Source organism: Zootoca vivipara, chromosome 11, assembly GCF_963506605.1.
Source record: "Zootoca vivipara chromosome 11, rZooViv1.1, whole genome shotgun sequence".
NCBI lineage: Eukaryota > Metazoa > Chordata > Lepidosauria > Squamata > Lacertidae > Zootoca > Zootoca vivipara.
In genome coordinates this window covers 39,316,174-39,337,335 of record NC_083286.1, presented here as the reverse complement: position 1 = coordinate 39,337,335, position 21,162 = coordinate 39,316,174, and the positions used below count along the sequence as shown (strand labels likewise).

At 41.7% G+C, this 21,162-nt stretch overlaps 1 protein-coding gene across 3 annotated transcripts in view; it reads left to right on the top strand.

Annotated features, from left to right (window-relative positions):
* The first annotated feature begins 374 nt into the window (after positions 1-374).
* KIF2A (kinesin family member 2A) overlaps positions 375-21,162 on the top strand; it is a 46,492-nt gene continuing 25,704 nt past the window's right edge. Inside the window, exons 1-6 of one of the 3 annotated variants that reach the window (XM_035100426.2) lie at positions 375-600; positions 15,602-15,696; positions 17,175-17,291; positions 17,925-17,979; positions 19,155-19,277; positions 20,595-20,695. In XM_035100426.2, the coding sequence (XP_034956317.1) occupies positions 537-600; positions 15,602-15,696; positions 17,175-17,291; positions 17,925-17,979; positions 19,155-19,277; positions 20,595-20,695 (555 nt within the window). In that variant the 5' untranslated portion in view covers positions 375-536. The remainder of the gene's footprint in view (positions 601-15,601; positions 15,697-17,174; positions 17,292-17,924; positions 17,980-19,154; positions 19,278-20,594; positions 20,696-21,162) is intronic. The other 2 variants (XM_035100424.2, XM_035100425.2) reach the window with 2 other exon arrangements.

Genomic DNA, 21,162 nt, shown 5'->3' with positions numbered 1-21,162 from the left:
ACCACGCGGAAGTTGGGCGAAGTAGGGCGGGCTTGGAAAGGGCGAAGGCAGCAGCTGTGCACGTTTGAAACGTTAGGTCGCCCAGTGTGTGGCTCCTGTGAGGGAGCGAAAGAGGAGCGGGCGGCAGAACCAGGAAGCCTCTCGGCCGCGGGCGCCACAGACGAGAACGAGCGCCTAGCGGCGGCGGCGGCGGCAACAGCCCCGACGTCTCCTCACGCCAAACTCGGGCAACTCGCCGCCTCCGCCGCTACTCCAGAGGCCGCCCCGCCTCCTCCCGCCCCTTCAAGCCGGTCCTGCCGTGACGCCTCCATTGTGTGCGCAGCCGCAGCGGCTCCCGGCGACTGTTGTATCCGGCCGGCGCCTTTTTCTTCTCCTCCTCCTCCCTTTCCCCCCTCCCCCTTCCCCGTAGAAACTGCCGCTGCCGTCGCGGGCGCCCCTTCTCCTTCTCTCGCGCCTGGCGGGGCTCCGAACGGTCTCTTCTTCTCTCTCCCTTCTCCCTTCCCCTCCCCCCCCCGCTACCGTCACTCTATGACGCGATGGCAACGGCCAACTTCGGCAAGATCCAGATAGGGATCTATGTGGAGATCAAGCGCAGCGATGGTGAGCCGGGAGGAGAGAAGGAAAGGGATGGAGGGATGGATGGAGGGATGGATGCAATGGGAAAGGAGGGAGCGGGGGAGCGCCGGCAGCCTGCTTCCTCCTCCTGCTGCCTGGCTGCCGCCCTTCTCCTTCGGGAGGGGGGAGGGGTCCCCGCGGAGGACACGAGCCGCCCCTCCGCCGGGGCGTGAGGAGGGTTGCGCGTGTGGGGCGGCGGCAGCCGTGGGCCTGTGGCGTCGCCCGCTGTCGTTAAGGCGCTTTTTGTGTCGCCTCCTGTGATGGTGGCAGCGGTGGGGAGGGAGTGGGCTTGCGAGGGACTCGGGGCGTGAGGCTGCTGCAGTGCTGTGGGGAAGGGCGGGCGAGGAGGAGGAGGAATGGAAAGGGTGTGTGTGCCTGCGTGTAAATATATATAAATGTGTATGTTTATAAATGCACACATATGGTGTGTGTGTGTGTTAGGAGGCGGGGGGGGGGGAGCCGTGGGGCGGATGGGTCAGTCTCGAGAGGTTGAGGGAGTGACAGGGGAACGGATGGGGAGCTGGTAGGGAAGGGCGTGACCCCCGCCCCACAATGCGTGTGTAGTGGTGCAGGAAGGGGGTCGGTGTGTGTGTGTGGGGGGGGGATCGGCGTCCGCGATGGTGAAGTGGGACAGCTGCTTGGTATGTGTAGTAGCATAGGAAAGGTGAGGCTTTGGAGTGGTTTGCTCGATCGCTTGGAAGAGGAGGAGAGTGGGTTCCCCCCCACAAATGCTCTGAGCAAACCTGTCATCTCCCCAACAGGAGCGTGCTTTAGAAGCACACAGATCGGTATGCGCTTTACATCAAACGGCCGGATGCAGTGACGCCAAGGGAGCTTTACCTCTCACCTCCCCCCTCCCCCATCGCCAATTATTCGACAAAAATCTTACCATGGTGTGTTAAATGAAATAGAATCACACACAGCCTTTTGACACCCGGATGTTTGCATTGCCCCCCTCCCCCCTCACAAAGAATAAGGTTCCTGTGTTGTTTCAGTGCTTCCCTTTTTTGCCCTGTATTTCCTGGCAGCAGCATGTGCGATGCTTTCTATAGATGCAGATGAAGTTCGTGGGCGGGTGAAGCTTAGGAGCGATTACCCTTGGATAGTATGACTACAGTGTATTGGAAGGCTGCAAGCAGAGTGAATCGATGGGCCCATCTATGTTGCTCAACGGATGGGGGTGGTGGTGTCTGTTGCTAGCTGGCCTTGTTGATGGTGGGGTGGGGTCAGCTTGGGATTCTTCCAACAATGCTAAATAATTGGGGAGAGGAGGGAGGACATCAGGTGTTTATGTCGTGGCAGAGGTATTTAATGCTGATGTACTAAAAGGGAGAAGGAGCACATAGTATTTTTAACTGCTTTTCCTTTCAACTCTTCTAATTGCACTCTGAGGACTGTGTTTTTATTGCAGCGTTACAGCTACACATACTCATATAATGGAATTAAGTGTGAGAGGGTGTGGGTGAGATGAGGCTACTCATTATTCAGCTGTGTAATTTAAGAAAGGATAAAAATTCTTATTCTTATTCCAGCTTCAGAGTGACCCAATGGGGGTGTGTGGGTTTGGGTTTTCCTCCTTGCCACAGTTGAGACAGGTGGGTGAATGAAACAGACAGGGTAGAATAGTCTAACTGAGTAGAAATATTTTCTGCATTGGAATAGTGGCATTCTGTTCTTCTGATCTACAAACCCATTCTCATGATTCTAAGAAGTAAAACTCTGACATTGCTTGCTTCAGCCAGTGGTGGAGGAAGGTGGGAGGCCCTGGATGCCATTTTCCTACTTGGAGAGATGCTTTGATATTCCAGCTTTCCTCAATGCAGGTGCCTTTCAGATATTTTGACTACAGCTCCCATTAACCTCAGTCTGCTGGCTGGGACTGATGGGAGTTGTAGTCTAAAATGCCAGGAATGTGCTATGTTGTGGAAGGCTGCCTAGATCTTAAAATGTAGTTTTCTGGTTTACATAAAGCAATTAATTTGGTTTGGTTAGTCACCTGTCATCACCAAGTGCTTCTAAAAGTCTGCTTCAGAAGTGGTTGGACAGGATGACTGCTGTTGGAAGAAAATAACTATAAGGCCTTGAAAATACTGTAATTCAATGGTTCTTTAGGTGAATTGAGTGTTTCCAAAACAATGAGATACTTAATATCTAAAATCCCAAGGGGTGATATTTCTGTCAGTTAAATGAAAAAGCATTGGGATTCTGTTTGTGTGAAAATTGGTAGCCGCATAAATTTATTTTGATGTTTCCACTGTATCATTCACTTTTTAAAAAATAAATAGGGAACTCTTTTCTCCCTGGTCTTTAAAATTGCCATACTCAAATAAGACCACCTGCAAATAGCCTTGGATCTAGTCCTTTTACTTTTAAGGAGAGTTTCCTAGCAGGATGTTTTTTTGTGATTTCTGCAAGTACAAGTGAGGTTCTATGGGTCCAAGTAAGTTTAGTATAAAATTGCAGGAATGTTGGGTACCGTAGCTTAATTGTTTAGAGAGGAAAACAAAGGTATGTTGCTGTCAGAACTGTGACTTGTAATTTTTCCGGCATTTTTATTAAACATTTGTAAAACTAGAGTGATATAAGACAGTTATAAAATTTAAGACTTGGTTATAGTCTGCAGTTTGTAGAATCACAGTACTATTAGTACATAAAATATTTACAAATTTAAAACAGTTTTTGTTGTAGTTCTTGTATATCTCGGTTTTTTTTTAAAAGGAAGACTGACCAACATACAAAGCTGCGTAGGGTGTAGGTGATATGAAAGTTGACTATTTATGATTATCCCCGCAACTGTTACTCCAGTTTTTAATAATGTTATAGAACCATAGAATTGTAGGGATGGAAGGGATGCTGAGGACCTTGGTACCATGCTGTAACCTACTGCATATGTCACATATACCCTGTTTCTCATATTTTAAGACATACCCATAAAATAAGCCATAGCAGGATTTTTAAGCATTCAAGGAATATAAGCCATACCCCGAAAATAAGACATAGTGATAGGCGCAGCAGCAATGCTGGCCACGGCAGGAGGAGGAGGAAAAAAAATAAGACATCCCTTGAAAATAAGCCATAGTGTGTTTTTTTGAGGAAAAAATAAATATAAGACATGTCTTATAATATGAGAAACACGGTAGATGAATGGATGGGGTACTTACTGGAGATACATTGATTATATATATATACTTACTGGAGATACATTGATATTATACACACACACACACTGTCCCTTGCAGTTGGTGTAGCTCTCCACTGTGGGCAAGACAGAAGCAACGCAAGCATTTATTTCTTTAAATGATTTATATGCTGCCCTTCAGTTCATGCAATTGTCAGGGTGGCTAGCAATTCCAAGTAAAATACTGTTAAAGAAAAACAATACATAAAATTAAGTTCGTACAAAAATGAAAAACAGAACAGAATAAAATCAGTCTGTTAAACCCATCTTAAGTGGCATACCTGAAGGCCTAGGCATACTGGAATGTATTTTACCAGGTGTCAAAATAGCATCATGTTTGGTGCTACCGGTAAGTGAGCCTTCTTGAGGAGGACAATTCTGCCTGTGGACACAGCACCACAACTGTAAAGCTCCTCTCCAGTTAGCACCCATCTAATATGAAAGTGAGTGGTTCTGAAAGAATATCTATAATATTCAGGCAGTTGCATGTGGGAAGAGATGTTCTATACCACTGGCCAGTTTCTCTTGATGCCTCCATGTGATCATGTATGTTTCTAAACACTGCTTGTTTCATTCTAAAAATGCAGTTTGCCATTCATTTTCAACTGAAGTGGGTGGGTAGGCAAGTGTTTCCCACCACCTCCTGGAAGCCACTGAAAGAGCATTTTGTACCTTAGGGAATACAGAGCAATCAGTTGTTGTTTCCCATCTTCTGGCGTACTGACAAGATGGAAGGAAAGTTTGGTCAAACAAACCCGGTTTTGAGCCCAGTCTTGGCCCGTGAGGGCAGAGTATAAATAAAAATTATTATTATTATTATTATTATTATTATTATTATTATTATTATGTTACATGCAGATGTGTGTGTAACCCTTGGATCAGCACTTGGCTGGGGGTAGAGTCTAGGGGATATTCTATTTATATTAAGTTTTTGCTGAAGCCCCAAGCCAAGAAACCTGGGACTCCCAGTTGAATGGCTGAGTAGCAGCCCTCCCACAAGGCACACCCACTCCTAAGGTATGTGCAAGAAATGGTATCCTGTAACTAACAACAGTGGATCAACAAGAGGTTAACAATGTGGGAACCAGTACACAAATAGATTTTAGTCTAAAATGCCTACTTTCTTCCAAAGGAAGTCTTACACCCTTACAGTTAGTTTAGGGTGCAGTGCAAGCAACCACTCTCAACTGGTGGCACCAGAGGATGGTTTCTGTGCCTCTGCAACTCCATGCTGATAGGAATTGCTTCTCTTAGGTGAAATTTCTGAAATAGTGATTTCAGGCAGTAGTGTTATATATAGCAAGCAAAGCTCAGTGATCCCTAATTGAAACATACTGTATGGGAGACCAATTTTCTCCTCTTCACAAAGAGAAATGTATCTTTCTCACCAGATCTGTGACCGCTACTCTCCAGAGGCCACTTTCCGTTGGGGTGAACTAGCATCAGCACAAGTGACCTAGGCAGCTCTGGCCAACATGCAAATGGGTGTGGCATGCTGGGTTGGACACTCATGTTTTCTCTGCACCTTCTGCTTCCACTTGGTGTTACTTTCTTCTACAGCTTTAAATATGTCATGTTATCTCATGGTTCTTTTTCACAGGCAAAGCTACTTACAGAGTGTTGGAATCATGAGCACAGGGATACACAACCCCCTATTTCCTGACTCCAAATTGCCCCTACAACTGGTTTTCTGTTTCTTCCAGTGTTCCACTTGAATGTTTGCCTATATTTGAAACTCTGAAGGGAAAAATAAAAGAGAATTTGGAATAAATAAATGATGAACAGGGAAAGGGTTAAGCACCAACAAAGCCACACTTTTGATTACTCTCTGGAAGAGTTGAAAGAGGTCATGGTAATGTGTCATATATCTGGGTGTAATATCTACCATAGTTTGTCCTGAGGAAGGGAGAAAGCCATGAGCAAAAATGACATAGGGTTTGTTGCCTGTCCACCACCACCTCTTGACTTGGGGATTCCTCAACTTCAGCTGGATACCTGGACACATTATAGAAAAATAATTGGCTGATCAGGCTACCAGGACAACAACTCAAATTACTTTTATGAAAAAATATCAGGTAATCTTTTAAGTTCCTGGAAGACATGTGGGAAGACCAGTATTTTAAATTGTGGTTAAATATGTAATTTAATCTGCCTCAATAATGATTGGCCATGCAGTCTATTCCCACCAGTATTGGAAGAGGCCCCGCCCACATTGGCATGCTGGTGTCCAAGATTCTCAAGTGCATGGCAGGCCTTTCTACACACCCAGTTCAATACTTAGATTCAATTCTGGGTGATGTTGATCTGTCAGCTTTATCTGTTCCTGGACTCCTTAGAAGGCAAGGCTGTCTGAGGGGCAGAGGGAAATCAGTGACAAAATAATTCTTTCCTATTTGCAGCTGTGTGGTGCAATATGACCTAACTTCCACTGTGCCATGAACTTGTCTTCTACTTCCTGGTTGGCCAGTTACTAACTTAGTCATCCAGAGCAGCAGTGTTTGTTAGTGCCTTATGTGTAACACCCCATTGTTTCCTGCTGCTGTGCAGTGCTAGGTAATTAGCAGCAAGAAAAGTCACCAGCAAACCTGCCAGGGTCTGGATTTATAGACAAGCAAGAATACTTCATACATGAAGAAGAATATTTAATTTAATGGGACAAAGTAGTTATGACTATGATGAGTTCCATTAACATCAATGAAAACAGGACAGCTGCATAGATGCTCTATTGATATAATATGCTGAAAATGGATCCTGTTGAAGTGCCATTTATTTTTTGCGCTTATTGTGTAATACATATCTAAGGTCAGAAATCACTTTTACATCAAGAATTGTAGTATGCACCCTGTGGTTTACTTGTTGACATTAGACCCCATTACTTCATTTCCCCCCATTTTTTATGTCCACTCCCATTTTGAAAGTTAAGCCTTTTACTTAAATTTTTTTTATACTTTGTAGAAATGCCTGATTATATAATAGCTGCTAGAATTGCATCAACTCTATCTTTGGGTATGTGGGGGGTGGAGTGGAAGTATAGCCCATTTAGTTCAATAGTGCTTACTTCTTGGGAGGTGTGTTTAGACTGGCAGCTGCAGTGGGTAGAAGAGAACTGAGGTATTGAAAACTTGTTAAACTTAGACAGCAATCCTGTGCCATTTACCTGGGAGTAAGTCCTATTGAACTCAATGGAGTTTACTTTGTAGTAGTCCTGTAAAGGACTGTACAGTACTGCAATTCTGCAATTTTAGCAAGTCTGAAAAGATGTGCACATGAATTACAGTAATGCACTTCTGAGACATAACCACCTGAGAAAGCTAATTAAAGGTTCAGTTCTCTGTATCTTCAGCTACATGGGCCTCTAAGTAGCAGGGCTTCCCTACCTGAGACTCTGAAGAGCCTCTGCTAATCCTTGTACATAATACTGGGCAATATTGACCTGTGCTCTGACTTGGTTTAGCATTAGGCCATTTCACACATTCATATGATGAGTAAGCATTGCCCCAGAGCAATTAGATGAGTTGGCATGTGGCTATTAGCTTTTTAAGGATAGCATATTGCCTCCCATGCTGTTTAACCTTCCATTCTTGCAAGGGAGAAAGTAAGAACCCTGCACCTTGTTTCCAGAATACGCTTAAGCTCAAAGGAAGAAAGAAGTTCTAAGGTTTGAATGGTACTGTTCACTTTTCCAGCTTTAGTTCATGAGCTTTCATTCTAGAAGGGGGAATCCTACCTGCAATCTGATACATACAGCCAGGCGTAGGGCAGTATTAGTGCTGTGCTATGTTCTCTAGAAATTGAGGTTGGACAGGGAGCAGGGACACAGAAAAGGAATTTGGGAAGTTCAGTTATGAATAATTGCAAACTTAGGTGCTAACTACTAAAGTTTTATTTGTAATGCTGCACTTAGACTTTCTGTTTGCTGCTATTCTACAGCTTAGTTTTTGGGGCATAGATTTTACATTTAATGAGGGAGCAATGGAAAGGAATAGATCACCATGCAGATATGTAATTAATGCAATTAGATTGAAGTGCAATATTATGACTCAAGCTTTAGAGTAGTGAGGTGAGGTTTTTTTACTTCATGTCTTTGGTGTCTGAATCATACAATGTGTAATCTTATAAAGTAAAACTAGAACAGGTTTTGTGGTTATAATAAATAATCATGGATTGTGTAGCTTGAGGTGGGGAGCAAAAGTGTAAGAGGAACAAGTCAAAAGATTTACATCTTAGCAGGGTAGGGACCCAGGTGGCGCTGTGCGTTAAACCACAGAGTCTAGGGCTTGCTGATCAGAAGGTCGGTGGTTCGAATCCCTGCAACGGGGTGAGCTCCCGTTGTTCGGTCCCAGCTCCTGCCCACCTAGCAGTTCGAAAGCACATCAAAGTGCAAGTAGATAAATAGGGACCGCTCCGGCAGGAAGGTAAACGGCGTTTCCGTGTGCTGCTCTGGTTCGCCAGAAGCAGCTTTGTCATGCTGGCCACATGACCCGGAAGCTGTCTGCGGACAAACGCCGGCTCCCTTGGCCTATAGAGCGAGATGAGCGCCGCAACCCCAGAGTCGGACACGACTGGACCTGATGGTCAGGGGCCCCTTTACCTTTAGGGTGGGGATAAGAATATTTCACAGACATTGTCAGTGTCTTGCACAGTGAGAAGTGTGCCTCCATTTCTGGTTATCTTTCAGTCATGTACATTTTCTGTATTTTCCTTTTATGGGAGATGCTGTAGAAAGAAGACACACATCTCTGACACTTTAAAGCACCTTGCAATCCCTGTACTGGGCATTGAAGAAGTCATAGGAACAATTTTTGTGAGCTTGTTTGCAGTCTCTTACTTAACTTTGGTGAAAAATCCATTTGGAAATTGTTTGAAATCTCTTTTATTTTCCTTGGTCTCATATATCTGAAATACTCAACCTAGTGTAGAAATAGTTAAAAAGCTGTGCTTGATCGGATGAAAAGTCCATCTAGTCCTGCATCCTGTTTCCGAGAGTTACCAACCAGAAGACTCTGGGAATCTTGCTTATAGGTCATCAAAGGAATAGCCCTCTCTCACTGCCTCCGCTAGCAACTGGCATTCAGATGCACATTGTGTCTGAACCTGGAGGTTTCATATACAGTAGATAGGAGCAATTGATATATCTATGTGAATTTAATCCCCTTTTAAAGCCCATATTAGCTAGTGAACATGACCATATCTTGTGGCAGTTTTGTCTATTCTGAATCTCCTGCCATTCAGTTATATTGGGTGACCCTGATTTCCAGACTTACTTGAGAGGGAGAAGAATCTATTACGTTCCCTTCCCTAGTCATCTTTTTTTGTAAACAAAAAGCCCTCAAATGTGTTAGCCATTTCCTTGTAAGTCCTCTCTTTGTAGGGAAGTTGCTCCAGTTTCGTGATAATTTTGGCTGCTTTTCCTTGCAACTTTCCCAATGCCACAATGTCCTCCTTCAGATGAGGGAACCAAAAATCCACAGTTACATCTTATGTCTGTGTCTAGGATGTGGAATACCTTGCCTATTCCTACTAAGCATCATTGGCACTTTCCCCTCCCAGACACCTGCTGTTTACACGATTTAGAGTAGCTCAACCATTGATTATTGTGCACTGTCCTGATGTTAATGGTGCTCCAGTTGTTGAAAGGGATAAGAATATTGTCATACTGGTCTATTTTATTTTCATTTCCAAGAATGGGATTGGCCTTCTCATAGATACCATATCCTGGGTCATTGTTTTGATTAAACTATCCATAACTTCAAGATCTGATTCGTTATCCCAGCAGTTTCCTACTCCAGTGTGCATCATTCTATTTACCAATTTGGAGAGTTCCTCTTGGATCTCCTTGCTGTCTGCTTGAGTTTTCACCTTCCTGAATAAATTGATGTCTTCCACAGACTTGACTATTTCACTGTCTACCTCAGCTCTAGATGATTTATGAACCAATTAAACAACACCTGTCCAAATACAGATCCTTAGGGACACCCCAGTACTTGCTTGCTTTCATTTGCAGAAGTTTCCATTTATTCCTACCCACAGTACCAGAAAACAGTACCAGAATCAGGTACGGTATTACAACTTCATCAGATGTTTAAAGCCCAGGATAATAGGAATATATTCACCTGTGTCTATAACCGTCATCTGTAGCAGTGTTGCTGGTTGTCCACCGAGTTGGTGAGCTTCATTTGACAGCAGCACAAAACCAAACCCACCCCTGTAGAATGCTCTTCCAGTAGGCATTCAAGAGGCACCTTCTATATGAACCATCAAATGTTTGCTGAAAACTTCTCTTTGCCACCAAACCTATGCAGACAGTTAAGAAAAACATTTTCTGTAATAGTCAACTGGGGATCTGTTTTAATTTTTTAAGTGTTGTTTATTGCAATGCAATTGTTGGTAAATTGTTTTGATTTTTTAAATATAAAATTGCATATAATTTTTTAAAAACAGTTGAAGCTCTTTAAAATCAGGAGAACAATTTAAAGGTGATATAATCTATTTGTGCCGATAATGTAGCACTGAGCAGACTGCAGTGCTCCTTTTCTCATGCATCTTTGTGTAGTATTTTGATATCTTGATTTGAAAAAAAACACTTGTCAACTTTGTTGAAAGCCATGAACTGAATGCCCTTACTATAAGACTATAAATCATATATGTAATCTCACTTAAATGAATACAGGCAGCGACCATCTCGCACAAGGGTTTCATTCCCAGCCAGTTTGCTCATGTCACGGAGTGTGCCCTGCACTGCCCTGTTATGCCCCCATTTTGCCATCCTCTGGGTCCAAAAGGACCTGTGTGTTCAGTGATCGTACTTCAATTGGACACATACTTCAAATGGTTGTCTCCTGTATTCACTTTTTATAAGGAGCTCTGTCCAATTTATGCATCCTTATGGAACTGTAGAATAGCTGTGATTCCAGTTGAGCTATCTGGGTGAGAGCTTATTTGAGGCTCTTGTTTACTTTTTAAAAATCACATTCTTTACTTGCCCTTCCTCTAAGGATTACCCCCCCCCCTAACTTCTTGTTACATACAAACCAGGTCACAGACTCTAACCATCTCAAGGTGGAAAGCATGATTTTTCTTCAAGGGTTGTCACTCATTCATGCAGTTGCGGCTGTGTTTCAGGAAAGAAGTATTGGGAATGGTGTTAGTCTGCCCTGTCCTATTTATTGCATGCATTGCTACTACTGAGGATAGCATAGAACATTCAGTCTTTCACAAATTTAAACAATTCTGCAAGTCTTTTGCAATTGACTCTTCTCTACTTGTGAATTCATAACCACGTTGCCAATGTGATGGTTGGTAGGGCTAGTTGACTAGGATGCATTGGTCAAGTTTCTTACCGTAATAGAAACTTTATTTTGTATCAAATTGCATATGGATTCCATAAGTGATGAAAACTAGTACAAGGCGGCAGATAGCCAGGACAGATAAGTGACCAAGACTGCTTTTGAACTAGACAATGTAGGGATTGACGTAGGAAATGTCCCTTTGTTCTGTGCCTCTTGGTGGCCTTTGGCATAGTATCTTGCTATTTTGTAGGGCTGCCCATGGAAGTTGATGAGAGTGATCTCCTAGATTGCTCTTTTTTGACACAACATTTCTGAATTATCAAGTTGGGGGATGGTTTATCAGTTCCCAAGGAATTAATCTCTGTGTGTCACAAGGTACATCTTAATCCCCTTTGCTGTTGGAACCGTTGAGGGATATTGTTTGAAGGCTGAAAGTGAGATATCATCAACATGCTGAGGCCACACACTGCTTTATTTTTTGTTGTGTTAGTCTAGGTGGAATACTTTCTGGTTTTGTCCAGTCTAGCTATAGAAGATTTATTTTTGCTTATTGGGAATCCGTGGTACCTCGGGTTGTGAACTTAATTCGTTCTGGAGGTCCGTTCGTAACTTGAAACCGTTCTTAACCTGAGCGCTAATGGGGCCTCCCACTGCTGTGCAATTTCTGTTCTCATCTCATCCCGTTCGCAACCCGGAGCAACTACTTCCGGGTTAGCGGAGTTTGTAACCCGAAGCATTTGTAACCCGAAGCGTTTGTAAACCGAGGTACCACTGTAGTAATATGCTTCATATACTGTAACGTGAGGACCTGAATTAATTTTGTTCTTCTGAAGAATCTGTTACATAGCTACTATATCAAGTGAATTCATAATCATTTCCCTAATTGCTTTTAATTATATAAATAATATTTCAAATAACAAACATCCTAAGATGTAGCTGATGCCGAAGCTTTTCTCAGGAGATTAATTTGACTCCTGCTCACTAGTATTTGAAATGGAATCTCATTCATATGTTTGGCAAGCTTAGTATGGCCCTGATGGTTTATCACATTCTTATGAAAATAGTGTATGTGTGTGTATATATATATATATGTGTGTGTGTGTGTGTGTGTGTGTGTGTGTGTGTGTATTGTGAATTTTGAAGAAAAAGCCCTTTAGAGCTAGGGCAGTGTATATCAGCAGGTAACAGAGATATATCCTCTCATAGATTGTCATTAGTTAACATATTCATTTATTTTCAAACATTTGTCAGTTCCCGAATTCTGTGAGTTCAGTTCTGTGAGTATTGTATACGGTAGTAGCCATAGAATTGTAGAAGACTTAACCTTGGGAGGTGGGTAGTTTCTTCATGTTATGAAGAAACATACTTTGGGGAATCTACCGTCTTTGTGGTTGTGACACATCATCTTTGAACAGGAACAGAAAAGCAGTATGGTTACCTCCTGGTTTGACCAATACATCATAGGCTTTTAAATTTTCACAAGATGAAGTTGAGAGGGGAAAGGTCAGACATAATTCCTGTAATCCAGCCAAGGAAAGTTGTGTGCAGAAGCAAGCTTACTGTACATGTGAACAACCAACATGGATGCAGGTATCCATTTGTATTCATATAGGCAGTACTGTACTCTTGTTCCAGTTGAACTGGCTAACTTGTTTATGATTGTGGGAATTTGCATCACAGTTCAGAACAACTGCCTGTTGGGCAAGACTTGTATGCAACAAGAACTAGATTGCGACTGTAGTTCTGTGAAATTCCTTTAGGTCAAGAAGTATGTATAGCCAGAATGATAGACAACACCATTCTTGTTTAGTTTTTAAGGTTCTGGTTCATTCTTAATTTTTCTGTCCCTACATGTGTATGTGTATTCTTAGTTTTCTGTCCATACCCTTATCCCCCTCCGCCTCTGCTTCCCCAATTCTTAACCAGAAGTGGTTCCCATCAAATCCCCACACCATTCTTAAAAGTATATTGAGTTCCAAAAACAGTTCTGGTATTTGGAGAGTTGCTGCCACATGCATGGTATTTTTCTCTGGATGTCTTTAACCAGCTGTTCATTCTCAGATTCTCAAATTGCATTTTGAGCTCAGCAGAATTTTACAAGCAGTTTGAATGGTATCTCAGGCAGCAGATGAAATTTTACAAAAAAAGAAAAGTTTGTGTGAGAGTTTAGCATAACAGGTTATCTCAATGTCTTATTGGATTGTGTATGCCTCCACCTTTCCTTTCCTCTAGGCTATCAGGTTTGGCCAATCAGAAGCAATAACTGGGTATTTTCTTGGATCCATTTCTTTCGCACATATTTTTACCCTTGCTTCCAGGTAGGCAAATTTAGCCTCTGATAGAAGAAAATTGTCATTTTAAGCTTAAAGCATGTGTCTTAAATCCTTTTTCTGTCCCTTCCATGCTTTTTTGTATCCCAAACCAGGTCACTATCAGGAAAGAGATGCTCCCCACTGTTTAAGCATGGTATACTAAATTCTCTCATTCTGTTAATTGGCAGAAGATAACTTCATCTCTGACTAGAATTGATTCGAGCAGTCGAAGAAGCTGCATTAATTAGTTCCACTTTAGTACAGAAGAGCATAAGCCATTTTGTTCAAATATATACTCAAATGGTTGCTGTTGAGAGAGAGGCAGGAAATGGAATTGAATCGGGGAACAGAAAAGTAGGTCCCAATATGTGTGGGGAAGCACTGAAGAAGTGAGTGAACTGTGTACATTGTGAATAGGCGATTAATGCTTGTCTGTTCAGAGTGTTGCCTTGATGTGCTGTGTCATCTAAAGAAGGTTGGGTGGGATCAGTCAGTACCTGAAACAGGAAAGGGAAATTGCTAACATTGCTTTTTGTATGCAAACTATGAAAATTATTCTGTAATAGAAATTGAATGGCAGATTTTTTTCCTTTTTAGTAAGGTAGTGTGATAGAAAGGTGCACACTACTATGTGCAATCTGTTGTACATAGGAAAAATAATTATACGATTATTAAGTGCTGCTTTTTTTAAATTGCTGCATGCGGTTAAATACCTTGACACCTATTTTTTCTGAGTGATTAGGTGGTTCAGAATTTATTTATGTATCATTTAGTATCAAAAGAGAAATGTTATGACATTCCTCTCTAGATTTTCTCCTATCTTTTTCAAATTTCAAACCCTGAAAGCAGGACCAAGTGCTCCAGTGTGCTTGGGTAGGTTTGCAAATTGTCACCTGCCTAGTTGCCATTGGTGAGTAAGAACCTCCTTCAAACAAACAGGCAACAAAGCTTTTGTAAACTGGAAAAGTTGTTTTTCCTTCTCTCTTTTAGGTCATTAGTATCACATTGCAAATGATTAGCATAGGTATATGAAGGAGTTCCATGGGCTTATTTGTAAGGCTGCCCTTATCCAAAGGGAGGGAAATGTGTCTTCAGCCAGAGTGTTCTTTGTAGTTTCACAGCTGCAATTTCTATAACTTAAGCCACTTTAAAAACTGGTCAGCAGCTCACCTCATCACCTGTGGAAGTTACAGTGGTACCTTGATTCTTGAACTGCTTAGTTTTTGAAAAAAACGGCTCCTGAACGCTGCAAACCCAGAAGTAAGTGTTGCAGTTTGCGAACGTTTTTCGGAAGCCAAACGTCTGATTCGGCTTCCGCTTGAGTGCAGGAAGCTACAGCTTGGTTTTTGAATGGTTTTGCGAGTCGAACAAACTCCCGGAACAGGTTAAGTTTGAGAACCAAGGTACCACTGTACAACATGCAGTTGTGCACCTTCCCTGATAATACCCTGATAAATGAAACCTGCCAGGTCCCATCACTGGTCCACCTCAACCAGTTGATGAAGACTTGGTTTTTTAACAATACCTTCAATTAATTGAGTTATTTTGCACTGGCTTAGTTTTATGTTTATTTTGTTCTGCTGGAATCGTTAAATCTGTTGGGTATTGTTATGGTACTATTTTAACAGTGTGTGTGGAGATTATGGTAGTTGCCTTGAGTCTCTTCAGAGAATAAGTTGGGATATAACTTTTAAAAATTAATCTTCACATAATTGTCTCTGGCGTTGCTATGAAAACACATTTATTGCACATTTCTGTGCATATATTGGAGTATATGGGTGTAGTTCCCGAGTAGCCAATATGGTACCCCCAGTATGTTATTGGACTTCAGTTCCCATCAGCCCCAACCAACATGGTCAGTGGTCCAGGATGATCAAAGTCCAGCAACATCTCAAGGGCACCATGTTGCATACTCCTTCTGCAGCTTCTGATGTAAGTTCTGAGTGTCATTTGACATTCTGGGAATGATTGATAGCAGTGTTTGAGGAAAAATAAAGGGGAATATAAGCCATATTGAACTGCACTGCATCATGCACTGACCAGGTAGTGTCACTGAAAACAATGGAATTATGGAATAGGCATGTGATTGCATGTCAGTGGTATAGAAATAAGTGATGCATTTGCAAATGAAATAATAGAGATGGAATAAAGCCGTTTTGATGGAAATTCTATAAATTGTTGAAGGAGTACTTATACTTCCATTCCAGGCCGAATACATGAAGCTATGGTGACATCTCTAAATGAAGATAACGAAAGTGTTACTGTTGAGTGGATTGAAAATGGTGATACTAAAGGAAAAGAGGTACAATATAATCATATTGACTATCTAAAAAAAGTTATTTTTTTTCTCAGTTGATCTTGGTTCAAAATTGGCCTAACGTATAATATAATGAACCATAGACATTCAGAATGAAATATAAAGCTCTGTGACTGAGTGTTTTGAGGATGTACTGGTGAAGTGAAGGCCAACAGAATAGGCTAGATGATGACATATAAAAATAACTATTAAATGCTTTTTTTTCATATAGATCTGGTTCACACGTCACATTCAACCATAGTTAAAAGAAATGTGAAAGAGCAGTGTGCTAGTGCACGCTGCTGAAATCACAAGCACTTTGTTCTTCCCTTGCTCATCCTGGCATCAAACAAACTATGAGTCTGGGTTCAGATGTAATGACAAGCAAGACTATAGCTTGTTTTCCAGCAGGGTGGAGGCATCAGGAGTGGGGGAGGAAAAAAGTGCCTATTATATAGTAGCTCCTCCCCCATTCAGCTGTGCTTTTTTCATGCAACACAAAGGAGAAATAGAGTTAAAATGCTGCCATCAGCATAAAACAGAAGTAGTATCTTGGTATATAAAACTAAACCAGTTGTTGCCATGGTTGCTTGAGATATGCGTCTACACAAATCTGAAACCTACTTTTCTATGTTCAGGCACTGACCCCTCTGGAACATGAAAAACTAATGTGTTTTTTTGGGGGGGGGGGATCTCATCCCTCTGTGGCCCCGACTGTGTTTTTCTGGAGAACAGACTGCTTGTCTGTCTAAGAGAGCTAGCTCAGAAATTAACACATTTCCTCGAAAACTGGCAGAAGGAGAAGGCTAGAGTGGGGTGGGGGAGAAATTTATATCCTTTCCGCTTTAAAATACAGGAAGGAGGAGGCTTCACCAGGCAAGGATTGCTGAGTGAGGTGGGGATGCAAAGATGGCTGCCCCAAACTGCAAGTTCTAGGTATAAGGCTGAACTTACCCTAGCAAGGGCCTCTCTGGGAATTGCACTGCTTTTAGAAGTCTTAGTCACATCGTCGTCGTCTTCTTCTTTTTAAACTAATAAGCGTGGAGTGGTACCTGGAAGGTACACAAATAAGGGATGAATTAACTTTTCTTTTTAGCAAAGGAGTTTGCGCGCTGAATTCTAGAGTGTGTTGCAGTACTGAAAAAATTCAGGACTGTTATCAGTCAGTTGTTAAATGATATATGGTTGTCTTGATTGAATAAAAATGTTTCCAGGCCACAGTATAGAAGGGTGGGATACTCCCTTTTCCATTCCAAAGGGTGCTAGTGGGAACTGCAGATTCACTTTGTGTTAAGTAATTAAACATTGCCACTAATCTTTCCAGGCAAAATAGAGACTTTTTACTCCATATAATGATGTGGAAGTGAACTGCTACTCTGTGGCAATGAAACCATGTGGCCTGTCTTGTGGTGGTGTTGTTTTATAAAAAATTAAATGCAGGATTTATTTGTTTGCTTTGAACAATCTATCTTTCTCATATGCAGATTGACTTGGAGAGTATTTTTTCGCTTAACCCAGACCTTGCTCCTGAAGAAGATGATCCCAGCCCAGAGACCCCACCACCTCCAACACCTTCTGCTAAAGTGAACAAAATTGTGAAGGTTGGTAATATAGAATGCATTGTCATTTGACTAAAATTACTCTTGTTTAGTTTGCCTGTTGCTACATGATGTTCTTTATTTCAGAATTCTAGGTTTAGCTATTCAATGATTTTTATAGGCAGTGCACAGAGATGAATTCTTTATTGACCTTTGCCTTTCTCCATGCTAACAACACATTTTATATAGCACTGGTCTCCTCCATGGCCCAAGTTTTACCAGTGAGTGGGGCTGCTCACATGACATCAAGTGACCTATTTTACCCATGCAGTTTGAAGTAAATTGTGCAGGCAAAGGCAGAGCGCTCTGTGAGCCCTGACAATCAGCTGACCACCTTTTAGGCCCAACCAAATCTTTACCTGCCCCACACCTGATTACCAATAGTTTAACATAATTTGCTATTTTACAGCTCATTTACCCAGTTTGAAAATATTCATTTGCAGGCAAGCTATATATCAATTGGAAATGTTTGCTGTTTTTCTTGGGGAAGGGTGTAAAGGATTTCTGAGAATTTTGTTGACTTGCTGATCCTCCCTAATTGCTGAAGGGCTATGAATCAGCCAGCTACTTAGTTAAAAAAAAGAAGAAAAAATCTGTAGATTGGCTAACAAATTAATAGTGTCTGTCTTTCTCTAGAATCGAAGGACAGTGGTACCTGCTAAAGTTGAAGCTCCTACTAGAGACAACAGAGGTAAGTTAGCAAATAATTTATATCCCATTTGAAAATGCAAAGAGTAAGGTGAAAAATTCCAGTTTAATTGTCCAGATCTAATAGCAAAACATTTTGTCTGTGCCTTGCTTCCCTGTAAGCTCACTGCCTGGTAATTTTGTTTTACATTTTACCTGCACTCAACCAGCTAGGATGTCCAGAAGTACAAAAGGAGTTACTTCTTTTGTTCTTGAGTTTATGCTGCAGGTGGCCTGCTGTGAGAGTAAGGACCTTTCTTCTTTGTCTCTGAGTAAACTTGCAGTTGTAGAGACAATTCCCGGACCACTCAGAACACATCAGCTACTGATAAGCACCCTGTCCTTTCATATCTGAGTTATTTTTGCTTCTTATTTGCAGACTTGCTTTCTAGTTGGCTGATAGAGGGAACTGCAGAAGAGAACTTAAGCATTTGTTATATTCAAGCCATTTGAGCATGACAGCAGAGGGGGCTGGAGGGAGAGAGGGAGAAAACTGCCTGGGATGAAAATCTCTGTGCGGTTCATTCCAGTTCTGTTCTCTTTCACTTCACTCCCACACCAACCAGAGGATTTGGTAAATACTCCTCTGCTCCACTTCCTTGATTTATCAGTTCCAGTAGCAGTATGAATATTTATACCTAAATAGGGTGTGGGACGCCTCCTACAGTCTGCATGCGTAATATCTGGGCTGATATACAGATAATAAGACCCAACTAGTTCTCACAAATGTTCATGGAACATGTGATTAACTTACCACCAATCCCTCCATTTTTTCCTCCCTGATGCAACTTGTTTTGAAAGATTGAACCGTCATAAAGGGAGACTTGCTTCAGTAGTTCTGCTGACCTGGAAATAACATCTACCTAAACTGATGTGTCATATTGAGGGATTAATTTCACCCCCCACCCAGCAGTTGATAATAGTTCATGTATATTTGATTCTCATATTGGTTTGTCTCATAGCATAGTCGCCTAAAGTACTGGTTTATGTCCCAAAAAGAGTTTTATAAAGTTTTTCTTAATTATAAATTGTTTTGATTTTACACATTATTCTGTTAATTAACTAATTGTTCTGTTTAGAAATTGGTGCAGTTCCTTCTTTTCTGTTTATGCTCTTCTGTTTATGCTTTTCTGTTTATGCTCTTTTCTGTTTATGCTTATGTTTTTTTGTTTTTTGCAGTGGTTGGTTCTGCACGTGCGCGGCCTACTCAGCTTCCTGAACAGTCTTCCTCTACACAACAGAATGGTAGTGTTTCAGATATATCTCCAGTTCAAGCTGCAAAAAAGGAATTTGGACCCCCTTGTATGTAAATCATGTATCAAGGATTCCTTCATTTTAGGCATTACATGTACATTCTCTTGGGCAATTATATAAATTCATAAGTAGTGAGTTGTCTGCACAATGTTATGCCTACTTAGAGAAATCACAATGTGATTGTTCTTCCATCGTTCTGTTGGTAACAGAGTATCTGCAGAATGTTAGTTCTTCTAAAATAATGGCCCATTATTGAAAATTAACCAGACCTTTTATTAGGTCGAACCAAGAGAATAACATGTATGTAAGTTGGTGCCTGCTGTGTGTTGTTACATTTCCCTGTCCATATTCCTTAAACTGTGCCTGCAGAGTTGAGAGAACTACACTGAGAGTAGGGAAGTTAACATTGACCACAACTTCATTGGCTTACACAGTGTTTGACTTGGTATAGAGCAAGAATGTGACTTTCTTGCAGCTCTGCTGCTGTCAGCTTTATTACTCCGCCCACATCCTGGAGAAAACACGAGGGGGTAGAAAACAGGCTCAAACCAGCTATGGTACAACTGCAGTGACCATTCCTGTTAACCTGGGGTGAGGCAGGCAGGACAGCCCCTAAGCAGGGCTGGACCTTGAAGTTACCCTCCCCTTGCCCCCCCCCTCGATCCCAGCCCTGTTAACCCTCATCCAAGGATCCTATAATATGCCTCCAATGCTAGTCATAAAGTTGTGGCAGAAACAGAAATCACAGAAACATAATAAGCAGCTAAAATATTGCTATGGTGAAGGCAACCCCCCTGCTTTGCCAGGCCAATCATTATTGAGAGTAAAATTCCTTCCCAGTCTTGCCAGTCTAAAGACTAACATATGTCCATAACAAGGTAATTGATGAGTACTGTAAATGAGAGAGGATGGATGGGATGATAAAGTCATTGAGATTAAACTGGAGCTCTTAACCTGTAGTTTGGGATTGGTCAAGAAGGGTGAACTTCTGTCTCTGGTTCACAGCGAAGTACTGCCCCAAGCAATCTGCCAGCACAGCTAGGCATTTGGGGGACCAGCCAGGTGGAACAGGAGACACAGCATGGCTCAAAGGTAACCATACTGTGTTCCACTTAGCAATGCCAGCAAGACACCAGCAATATCTTCAGCTGCCCCCACCTCACCTGGTATCAGCACAAAATGAACTGTGGAAGTGAGGACCCAGGACTGTTCTGAAAGTAATCAAATTGCCAAAATTAAGCCCTGTTTATGCTGAACAGCTTAGGAAGTTCATTAATGTAAGCACTTCTCAGTTTCAGTGGTAAAATGATTTAAAATTTGAAGTAGTATGCATATAAAAGAAACTTGCTTTTCTTCCCCTTTAAGCCCGTAGAAAATCAAATTGTGTGAAAGAAGTTGAAAAGTTGCAGGAAAAACGTGAGAAACGAAGATTACAACAGCAGGAACTTAGAGAGAAACGCGCTCAGGTTTGTTTTTATATTTTTCTTCACTTGCTAGTATTTATAATCTGTATTGTAGCAAGTTACTTCAACTATATGTTGAATTTCCTGGGTCATTAGCTACTGCTTCCTAAGATGGTGTAGGCAAATCATTACTGCATATTTATTACAAGGATGCCATATTTGAGAAAGTGAGGTTTAAGAAGTGTTACTTAAATAGCTCTGTAAGCATCTCAGTGAGTAGAAAGTGAACAGGATGCTACAATCTTTATTTCAAAAAGTTGCTAATCTTAAGCAAATCCTTTAGCATTAATGAGTCTTGTCACAAAGCAGGCGCTTTAGAAGAACCACTTGCCTAATCCTGTTGGCAGCTTGCATGTTATGTCCCCATGTATTTTCAGTCTCTTATTGACGTAATAAGAAATATTGGTACTCAAGCAACTTGATGTTGTACTGATGGTCCTAAGCTGCTGAAGATTTTTCTGTCCCTAGTC